Here is an 11,501-nt window from a genome sequence, read left to right as displayed (position 1 = left end):
ACTGGGCCGAGCTCCTGGAGTCCAGTTGAAGAGAGGGAGGAGGGATTATTTGAGCAAAGGTGTCAAGATCATGATGGGGGAAACCCAGAGAGACAGCTGACCTGAGCTAGTGGGAACTCATTGACACTGGACTGACAGATGGGAAATCTGCATAGGATTGAACTAGGCCCTCTGAAAATGGGTGACAGTTCTGTGACTTGGGCACAGTGGGACCAGGATTTATCCCCAGCTCATGAACTGTCTTTTGGAGCCCATTGCTTATGGAGAAATACCTAACTCAGCTTGGATACATTGGAGGGTCTTGGTCTTCCTCAGGTTGATATGCCAATCTTTGTTGACAGCCTATGGCAGGCCTTACCCTTTTTGAGGAATGGATGGGAGTTGGTTGAAGAAAAGGTGGTGGGGGAGGAGGACGGGAGAGATGAGGAACTGTGGTTGTTATGTAAAATGGAAAAAAACCTTTTAAACAAAAAAATTAAATAAAAGTGAGCAGGGGAAACAACTACAGCAGAATACTGTCATTTTCTCAGCTGTGATTAGCCCGGTGCAATGACATCACAGGGAGTCATTGTGAGGTCAGCTAGAGACCAGTCTGTGTACGGTGCTACCTGGGACTGGGTTCTGTCCTTGTATCACAGGGGAGGCGTTGGTTGGTGGATGAGGATTTGGACTCAGTGATTTCTTATAGATTTAGACACTTCAAAGTGGGTGGTCCTGAAAAAGTGAGTTTCCCTTGTTTTCTGTTTGCCTTTTGGTGTTTGACATTTATTGATTTTTTTTTTACCCATATTTAATTTTGTTTTAAATTGTTGTTGTTATTTCTATTCTTTCACTGACTGAGATTTTCCTTTTTATTTGACTTCTTTGTCATTCTTAGCTGTGCTCTTTTTTTAACTTTCTGGTTGTAGGCACACAGTGAGGAACTGTGAAGATTTACCATCCGTGTGTCACCTCCCTGCCAATGTCAGGTGAGCAGTGTTTCTATTAACAAGAAATTCATCCTCTCTTCTGACTACGATTAAATAAATATTTTCCTGTTTGTAGAATAGGATTGTTCATAGTAAAACATTCTCTCGTTAGGTTTGTCCCTGGCAGTGGCCCTCATTTCTTTTCTGGGGTGACTATGTTTTCTTGATGTTGGACTATGCTTGCTCTTTTGTTTATTTTTGTATGTAGACTGATTCTTGTGTTCCCCTGAAGGTATCTTGATCATGAAGAATGATCATTTAATGTGTTACTGACTAAGAAGTAAAGGAGCAAGTGCTATCCTTAAGGATATTTTAATGTTTGCAGTCATTGCCCCTGTCAGATACTCATCTCTTTTCAAGGTGTCTTTACTTGGCTAAAGAGTAAGTAAGTAAGAAAATCTTCAAAAAAGATTTGAAAGTATCCCTTGCTTCAGTTTTATGGACGAATGGAATATCTGTTGATCATTACAGTTATTTCTTTAGATTGTTAGATCCATCAGTGAATTTTCCCGGTAACAGTACAAGGTGTTGTCAACCTGTTTGTTCTTTCAGATTGTGTTGCCTAGTTTTAGATTCCAACTTTAAAGTTTTCCATGGATTTTTGTATCTTTCCTTATTATATGAGTCAGCACCTTTAGTGGGATGTGAGGAAAGATGGGAGCTACAGAGAGACGGTGATGCTAGGGGAGATTCTCCACCCAGGCACAAGGACTCTAGCAATGATGGCCACGCAGTGGGAGGCTGAAGCAGTTTCATCCCTGTCAGACAAAGCATGTCTCCATGAAAATGCAGGTTTCTGAGGGAAAGGGAGGTCCTGCACCAATAGGAAGCAGGTTCATTTAGTATGAGACCTGTGCTACACTACAGAGGATGTGGCCTGTAATTCGAGCTACTTGATGGGTCCATTCTTTCTCTGGTGGAGGTGGAAGGAACAGACACAGTCAATGTGTGACTGTGTGACAGCAATGAGTCTGCCGTGACTTCTGGGCAGCATGGGTAGGGTGGGGATGGGGAGCAACCAGCTCTGCTAAGCCCGTGTTTATTGTCTGGCATTCTGTTGTGATAGAAGTTTATGAACAGGGCATCTGAAGAGAGAGTGAGCATGTCTATCTGACTTAGTTTTGGAGGGATAATGGCCCATGGGCGTGGGTCAGAGGCATGGAAGCTAGCTGGAACCCTGAAGGAAAATGCAGGAGATTGAGATGTCACCAACTCAAACTCAAGAAGTAGAAGAAGACATGAAGACTGTGCTGATTCTTCTCAAGGACAGCGCCACGGATGGAGTCTTGCTTCTACAGATCCAACCTAAAAGTTCCCAAACAGTACCATCTACTTTCCTTGTGTGTCCATGTGTTCATACATTTGTATCAGACATTTTTAATTCAAAGTACCACAGTGGGACTGTTGAATGTCAGATGTGTTGAGGACTTGACTCCTGGCTAGCTAGAGGACCTGTGCCACTTGGGGATAGAGAACTTCTAATTCAGTGTCACTAGACACCTAACTGCCAGCTCTATTTGGGAAGGAAATGTGCCATCACCATGGCTTCAGTGTCTAGAGAAGTGTGTACACGTGTGTGCACAAACACACACACACACACACACACACACACACACACAAAAAAAAACCTTCCTCCCTGGAGTTGATTCTGGTCTGGGATTTGGTGCCAGCCATGAGCAAAATACTCAGGGAACTAGCTGTGTTATAGAACCTGGTCAAAAATAGTCATGGAAGCCATGATTGGTCTGCTCATTTGGGTGACATCACAAGGAAGCATTATGAAGTACGCTAACAACTATTCTGTTTTAGGCACTGCCTGCATTGGGCTCCTGTCTTTGTAGCTCGGAGTAGCTGTCACGACACTACAGTCTACTGAAGATTGCCTGTGACAGACTAGGATTCTCCAGTCTACTGGACTTTGCTAGAGTGAGTTCTTTCCAGTTCATTGGTTTTGGTTTTAGGGTTAAGTTTTGCTAATTCATGTTTACATGTATGCTATTAGTTTACATCCTAGGTTTGAATTGTCGGTGTCGTATCTATTTTTTCATTATTACCCAATTTCCTGTTTCAAAATTCATTTATTCTTTACTTTTTTCTACTGCGGTTTCAATTTTCATCAGGTGAAACACATGTTACTGTAAACTAACCATAGCAACTTCATTATAAATTTCCCATCCATGCCCAGCCTGCGTTTTGGTCAAACTCTCCCGCTCTATCGCTTCCTCCACTCCATCTCTGTGACTAATACTGTTTCTTTGATAAACACTCAGCCCCCCTCTTCCTTAAACCCACAGGAGAAGAAAATATCATGTTTCTCTTTGTGGACTTTGTTTCTCTTAGATGAGATTTTCTCTACTTGCAGCTACTTTCCCCAAAGCATAACAGTTCAGGGGTCCCTGTGTGTGAGTATGGGCTCCTCCCCAGAATCTGAACAGATGCTGTTATGCTCTTGTTCAGTGTCTTTATGTCAATTCCCCTCTGGATGATTCTTGTACTTCTTGGTCTTAAAGGCATCATTAGGTTGTTTGGGATATCTCAGATTTCAAGACAGAGAATTCATGCCTATAATCTTCCCTTTCTAAAACTATATCATTTCTTCCCTAGCATCGTGTGTCCCTGAAATTGCCCAAAATACAGAGAACTTGAGGTAACCATCATGGACAGCCTCTGGGAAGAGGACATCCTCAAGAAGAATTATAAATTTTTATCATCACTAGGTTGTGGTGCATTTGGGGAGGTGATCCTTGCCCAACACCTTCCCACAAAAACGCAGGTGGCGATCAAGGTGCTTGAGAAAGAGTACAATGATGAAGAATACATCAGATCTGAGGTGGCCGTCCACAAGTCCTTACATCACAATAACATAATCCAATTGTTCCATGCTATCAACACGCTGCAGGCCACTTACCTCGTCATGGAATACTTGGAAGGAAAAGATCTGTTAATGTTGATCAGGGAGGTGGGCTGTCTACAAGAGGAGGAGGCTAGGCCTATATTCAACCAGTTGGCCTCTGCTGTGCACTTCCTGCACCAAAGACTGATCGCACACCGCGACATCAAATTAGAGAACATCCTGATGGGTCCAGATGGCAAAGTCAAACTCTGCGATTTTGGGTTGGCCACCCAGCTCGTAGAGGGCCAGATGCTGGAGGAGCTGTGGGGCACCTTGCCATATTTGGCCCCAGAGATCTTGGCCGGAACACCGTATGACGCTATGGCAGGGGATATGTGGAGCTTAGGGATTGTCTTCTACGTCCTGGTCACCGGACACTTGCCCTATGTAGAATCGACCCCCGAAGCTATGTACCATCTAATCACCACCACCCCGTGCCGCATTCCGTACCATCTTTCCAGGCCCTGTTACCTCATCTTGGCCAGACTGCTCACCGGTTACATTTGGTTCAGGCTGACGTCATCTCGGCTTTTGGAGAGACCTTGGCTGGGCCATATTCAGGAACAGGTAACACCTCCTGCCAAGGACATCCTCCCCAAGGTTGTGGAGACCATGTGTAACATCGGGTACACCTGCGAGCAGGTTATTTCGTCTCTAAAAGACCCACAGTCAAACCTAACGGCAACGATTAACATCCTTAAATTCAAAATGAGTTCTGGGGATAGCAGTCTGCAAACTGTCATCCCTGCAGTCACTACTAGCGTCCCTGTGGCCATGAAGAGGAGCCACAGTGAACCGGCTCTGCTCTCTGGATGCAGAAGCAAAGCCGGGCTCCACACCCACACCTGCCCGGAGGCGCTGCACTATTCAGATCATACAGCCCCAGAAGGAGATGCTTTGGCCACTGAAACCATCAACCCAGCTCCAGGGGATACCACAGTCACCATGATGTCACTGGATAGCCTGGCTGATGAATCCTCCTCCCCTGATCCACCTCTATATGGGGAAGACAGAGGGCTGGTGAACATGGCCTTCAGCGAAGAGGAACAATCCATAGAGCCAGAAGTGCCCAGTGACCAGCCCCAGGTTGTACCCACAGCCTCTGCAACCAGGCCACTCCGGGGCTGGAAGATGATGAGGAAGCGCATTTCCAGCGCACTAAGAGCACTGTGCTGCTGCTGCCTGCCCACCCCACGTGGGGAAACAGAAGTGGCCTAGGAGCATTCCAGCCCTGGTCAGGAGTGCCTGCTGCAGGAGGGAGCCAGGACAGAAGCTCAGATGGTTGTGGCCCTGCATGCAACCCAGGGCAACAGGCCCCTGCCTCCATACTCCAGCTACAGGTTCTGAGCTGCCAGTCCATTTCTCCTTTAGCTTACTGCTGCCCCGGCACTGCTTTCCAGATCCAGGGCTGGACAGAAGGCCCATCTGCCCACTGAGCCGCCACCTCCCCAGATTTGGTTGCTTATTTAGGACCCTTAACCACAACATCTAATACACCTCCCTCTGCAACCAGCAATGACTTGGATGCCCACCTCATGCTGATCATCACCTTGGTGACTTGCTCCTCTCCAACTGTCAGGCGGAACTGCAGCAATGCATGTCCTTGAATCTGATTGACAGGGACGATGGAAACAGAATTCGAGCTTATGCTTCAGTCTAGACACCCACAGTTTCGTTTCACTAGTTTTGATTTTCGTGTTATGTACTTTTTTAAAAGTTGGTTGTTATTTATTAGTTTTTTATATATTGCTAAAAATGTTTTTATTAGTTTACTTTAGGAAGTTCAATTTAAATAGAGAAAGCAGTACATATATGATTTTTCCCTCTGTTGTTAATACTTCATGTAAACATCTGGACACTCATTTGTAACTATGAAAGCCTTATACGTGGACAATAAATATTAATGATTAGCCGAAAAAGAGAGGAGCTTCTGGTCCAAGCTTGTAAGAGAAACTGTCTACCAGCCTACCAAAGCCTCAGCCATCCTGCCAAAACCAGCCCGCATGAGCATGCATGGCAGGAACTTCCTCCCTGAGCCAATCCAAGGCCTGTTGCTTTACCCAGAGACTGCTGACTAATGGACACGTGACCGCAGATGCCAATGAAGGAAGAACAACACAGAAGAATTGGCCACCTGAGCCATGGGACCTTGGGATGGGATGGGAGAGGCCTGCCCACACCCTCAATAAAGGAGTTGGCTTTTTGTAGTCACCTGACTTCCAGAGTCTATGTGGTTGACTCTATGCCTTCTGGCCCCCTCCCACAAGTAGTGTCCCTTCAGGGTCACCCCCAACAGAGGTTGATCTTGGCTCAATTTTCCTCCAAACCTCTCTCCCTCCTCCTCCTGCCCTTTCTCTCTCATTTTCTTTTGTGGGCTCTGTTCACAGGAGGCTCTCAGGAGCTCACCATCCCATCTTGTCCTGGGTCAGGAGTAGAAGCCCGGGCAGCATCAGCCCTCTCTGTCCTCCCAGGCCCCTGTGAGAAGAGGATATTTAGTCCCAGTCAGCCTCACAGAAAGTCCTATCTTCAGCTCCATTGCCCAGACTAGTCACGTGGCTATTGCTGAGCCAATCACTGTGTCCAAGGTAGTGTGATGTTCTGATTGGCCAGGCCTGAGTCCTATGACCACCCAGGCTGAAGATGAAATTAATTTCTTTAGAACCACAGACATTGAGAGTTAAGGCGAAGCAAGGGACAGGAAAAGGGCAGATGTGGGTGCAGGCCAGCTTCCTGCTAAAGACGGAAGCAGTCACAGGACACCAGTCACAGGGACAGAAGGGCAGGTGAAGTTGTCATGCTGTTCACACCAACTCCATTGGGAGACTGACCCAAACCTCTCTGCCCAGAGAAAACTTAAATTTATTTCTTTTTCAAGATTTTAACTGCACATGTATGGATGTCACAGAATAACTGATAGTCAATTCTCACCTCCCATGGGGGTCCCAGGGATAGGACTCAGGCCTTCCCTCTTTGCAGCAACCATATACACCTGGGGAGACTAGCGGCTCTGCCATGTGCTTGTAGCTCTGCCTTCAGCAGGAGGGTTTGAATTCAGGCCACAGTTGTGACAGTTTTCTTCTCTAGCTAACACAAGGAGAGTTCTTTGTGACCACACTTGATTTAAGAACTACAGTTTTCATTTAATAAAATCTCTGGTAAAGATTGGAGGTTTGTGAGATCAGATCTGTGAAGAAGTAAAAGGAATAGATGTTACTCCCAGGATGAGTACGCTACAGCACACAACATAAATGAAGATACACTTAATGAACTCATCTCCAAAGGAAAGGAAAGGGAAAATGGCAGCAGCCATTCGTGAGGTCAGCTGAGGATGGAATAAAAAGCAATCCAGATTAATCGAACCATTAGGGAATCAACAATGAGAACCCTAAGAGAGACATGCGTGGATATAATCTACATGGGAAGTAGAAAAAGACAAGATGTCTTGAGTAAATTATGAGCATTGGGAGAATGAGAGAGGGTTGAAGTGGGGAGGGGAGAGGCAGGGAGGGGAGCACAGAAAAATGTTGAGCTCAATATAATCAATAAAAAGATAGTTTTATTTTATATGTATGAGTATTTTGCCTTCATGTGAATGTGTGCACCACTTGTGTGCAGTGTCTGCAGAGGTCAGAAGAGGACATTGGTTCCTCTGGAATTGGAGTTATAGGCAGTTGTGAGCCACCACGTGGGTGCTGGGTCCTTTGTGAAAGCAGCCAATGTCTTCACCACTGAGTGGTCCCTCTAACTCTTCTGACCTCTTCCCCTCTCTGAATCTTCCTTTTGAGACAGGCTCACTATGTATCCCAGGTTGGCCTTGAGCTAACATCCATCCTTCCTGAGCCTCCCATGTGCTGGGATTGCAGGTGTGAGCCATCTTCGTGAATTGCCAGCACGCTGTCTGTGTCCATTCCCTCCCACAGTCTTCTCCACTCCCCTGCAGTGTCTACAAATGACACAGTTGCATGGCTCTCAACTGAGTGGTCGTCTACAGTGTTTATAGACAGCGTCCTCCTTATCTATCCACCTGTCCGTGGACACCTGGGTTGACTGTGAGAACAGAGCTGCCGTTCGCACGTGAGCACAGATGTCCCTTCAATAAACAAATCTTGATTCTTTCCAAAGTTTTCCCTAAGTGGGATTGCTATATTGTATGTTACTTTTATCTTTTTTTTTTTGGAATTTTTGTGCTGTTTTCCATAATGGCTGTACTAATTTATATTTTGTGCCTCTGTTAGAGCTCATACTTTGTCTTTTAATAACCACTCTGACTGGGTAATAAGACATAATAAATAGGATACTTGACTTTGGGTGGGGTTGCATTTCCCTGATGACTAGCAATGTTGAGTAATTTCTTTTTCAAAAAAGTTATTGTTACTATATTTAATTACATGCATAAGTGTGCATGTGCTTGTGAATGTAGTGTCAATGGAGTTCAGAAGAGGGAGTCAGATCCAGAAGAGGGAGCTGTAGTTACAGGTGCTTCTGAACCACCAATATGGGTGCTGGGAACTAAACTCAAGATCATGCTGCCACAGGACAGATGAGAAATGGGGGCCGCTCTCCCTGCTCACAACTTTGGGGCAGGATTGGCTCTATTGTGCTGCCCTCGAGAGGTGCTGTCCTGCTGTCCTGAGTGCTGCAGCTTGTGGAGGGCAGGGACAGCTCTCCCACTCTCGTTACCCCAGGGTCAACTCTCCCACTTGCTTTAGGCATTGATGGGGGGCCGGGTATCTCTCCCCAGCTCATGCCACCCTGCAGGAGAAGAGGGGTGGTGCTAGGTCTCCCAGAATCCAGTCCTCAGGGTTGCTCACCTGAGCTCTCATCATCGGGGACCGTCCCTGCTGCGCTGCCCAGACAAAGCTCAAGGCTCACTTTCCCATGTATTGCTACTGCTCAAGGGGTCAGCATGCTCACTGGCTCAGTTCGCTCGCTCACTCACTTGTTCACCTCTTCAGATTTGCCTCTGTCCACAGGACATGAGCCATTCTCTCCCTCTTCCTCTCCCTCCCTCCCTCCCTCCCTCCCTCCCTCCCTCCATCCCTCCCTCCTTCCCTCCCATAAAACACCATACCATACCAGTGCTCCCTCTAACAGTGTCCATCTGGCTCGTGTTGTTAGGTACCAGGTGGCCGGTGTTTTTCCTTGAAGTCCAGGGTGGACAGCCCCAGACCTGTGTGTGGGTCTCCTTGCCCCACTCATGTCGCCATAACTGTGGGCTGTGCTATGCTTCCTCATCACGAAGAGATCATTCTAGTGCCCAACCGCCCAGCACCCACCAGGCTCCTGGTTGGTGTATCTGGCTATGTTCTGCCTACACGGGCCTCATGGCGTGGCTTGAGAGCTTTGTTGTGGTTCAGCTGTGGCCAGGGTTAGAATTCCCCACCAGTTCTTGGCTGAGTTCGGCCCACTCAGGTCACATGGCGTGGCCGTCTCTAATTTTTTAAAAAAGATTGATTATTTTTATTTATGTGTCTGTGTGTGCCTATGTACACACATATTTGAGGGTGGCCTTGGCAGCCAGGAGAGGAAGCGAATTTGTAATTAGGAAAATGTTCAAGGCATTCACTTGTGTTAAAATCAGCTTATTATTCCTGTTGCTTTTGAGGTGATTCAATTTCTTAAACCGTCTAGACCTCAGTGCCCTGTCAGACAGCAGTCATAAGTCTTTTCTTGCATCCTGTAGTTTCCTCTCTGTTCCTTTTGATGGCATTTCTTTTTAGCAGAGGTTTTTAGCTGTATGGTAACCACTTGCCAGCTTGCCAGCTTCTGCTTTTGCTGTTCACGCTTTTGGGGTCACTTCCAAAAATCTTTGTCAGGCCGTGCTCAGAAACACTCGGTCTTCTCCTCTGCTGACGTCACCGTTCTGGTCTCACATTCATCTCTCTCATCAATTTGTGTTCATTTTCCCATACATGGCAAGAGAAGGCTCCACTCACTCTCCTGTATGTGCATGTGTGGCTTCCCTTCTCCCGTGGTTGCTCTTTCTGCCTTTGTCCTAAACAACCCATTACAACCATAAGTGCACTGATTTATGCCAATGTTTTGTATTTTATTTCTTCAGTTTCCATCTTTTTAAAATTTTAATAGAATTTTTGGGCACAAGTACTGTATTTACACCATTTCCACCCTGTTCGCTTCTCCTTCAACACCTCCCATGCCCTTCAATGGTCGGCTGTAAACATATATACATAAGCAACACCAAATGCACTCAGCAGTATATCTCTCTAAAATACGTGTGTTTGACAATAATACATGAGAAAAGATACATGTTTTTCTTAATGTTTAAAATGTATGCTAAAATATTGATAGATGAGTAGGCAGTGCCCCAACCTGGATGTCTTACCTGTGAGTCTTCAATGGAAACAAACAGTTCAAATAACGATATTGGTACCAAAAGCAGGAAACAGGCGGGCCTGGAGATGACTTAGACCTTAAGAGAACACATTGCTCTTGCAGAGTACCCCAACACTCACCCCAGGAGCTCACAATCACTCCACGGGATCCAGTGTCCTCTTTTGGTCTCTGTGGGTATTCAAGTGTATACACACAAATGTACAAATATATACATAATTTTTAAATTAAATATATTTTTTCAAAGAAGGAAACAAACGTCAGTGTAATCGTCAGGAATTATTTTAATTTCTCCCATCTTTCAAGCACACATGGGAGTGTGCACAGTTCCATGAAATGTTAATCCATGGATCGCTTCATGTACTCTCACCACCAGGAGATACAGGCATATGCTTCTGTCATGAGTCTCTCTTGCAACACTTTCTATAGACATGTTTCCATTTGTAATTGTTGATAAGCATTATCATTTTGTTCTTTTAAGAATATTCTAGAATGTGGTGGAACCATGATAAAATTGACTTTTGAAAATTCACCCCTCCAATTCAGTCTAATTCCTCTGAGATCAATTCAAATTCTTGTGTTTATCATTCATCTGTTTTTTTTAATTACTGAGCAGCAGTACTTAATGTACAAATCCACTTCACCTGTTATTCATCTGTGGCCATCTGGGTTGTTTCCAATGCTTGACAAATATCAGTGAAATGGCTGTAACAATCTGTGATTTCTGCAATTGCTCACTTGTATGGTAAGTGCCTGGTTAGATTGAAGTAAAATCGAGAGACTAGTTTCTGTAAATCCTTCCTGTGTGCCCTGCAACAGTGCATGTGCATCTACCTTCTTCCTATCCTCACCATGTGCTTGGTCTGGTCACTATGATCCAAGCTAGCCTTTCTGGTTGTGTGTGTGTGTGTGTGTGTGTGTGTGTGTGTGTGTGTGTGTGTGTATGTACTGAAGTGTGTGTATGTATCTACATATGTATATATATTTAATGTGTGTGTTTGTGTGTGTGTGTGTGTGTGTGTGTGTACTGTGTTGCATGTATACCCATAGACAGAGGCCAGAAGATACATCAGATCTCTTGGTGATATAGTCTTTTTTTCTTTTCCTTGTACATCTCTTGATATAAGTGATATAAGATGAATTTCAGTTCTCATATTAAAGCAGCCAGCATTCTTTTTTGGTAAAGATTTATTCATTCTTATTTTGCCTACATGTATATATGTGTATGCGGTGTCTGTGGAGGCCAGAAAAGAGTGCTGGATCCTTTGGAATTGGGGTTACCAAGAGTT

At 45.3% G+C, this 11,501-nt stretch overlaps 1 protein-coding gene across 1 annotated transcript; it reads left to right on the top strand.

The window, feature by feature from the left end:
- Nucleotides 1–3,624: 3,624 nt before the first annotated feature.
- Nucleotides 3,625–5,079, top strand: LOC119823713 (sperm motility kinase-like). The gene has a single exon (XM_038343789.1). The coding sequence runs from the start codon at nt 3,625–3,627 to the stop codon at nt 5,077–5,079; it is 1,455 nt and encodes a 484-aa protein (XP_038199717.1).
- Nucleotides 5,080–11,501: the final 6,422 nt, after the last annotated feature.

The sequence above is a fragment of the Arvicola amphibius genome, chromosome 9, assembly GCF_903992535.2.
Source record: "Arvicola amphibius chromosome 9, mArvAmp1.2, whole genome shotgun sequence".
NCBI classification, from domain to species: domain Eukaryota; kingdom Metazoa; phylum Chordata; class Mammalia; order Rodentia; family Cricetidae; genus Arvicola; species Arvicola amphibius.
The sequence above is the reverse complement of the archived record's forward strand: the minus strand, read 5'-3'. Positions and strand labels throughout refer to the sequence as shown.

Excerpts from the sequence above, each read along its gene's own strand:
- LOC119823713 (XM_038343789.1), top strand. The coding sequence starts at position 3,625 with ATGGACAGCCTCTGGGAAGAGGACATCCTCAAGAAGAATTATAAATTT.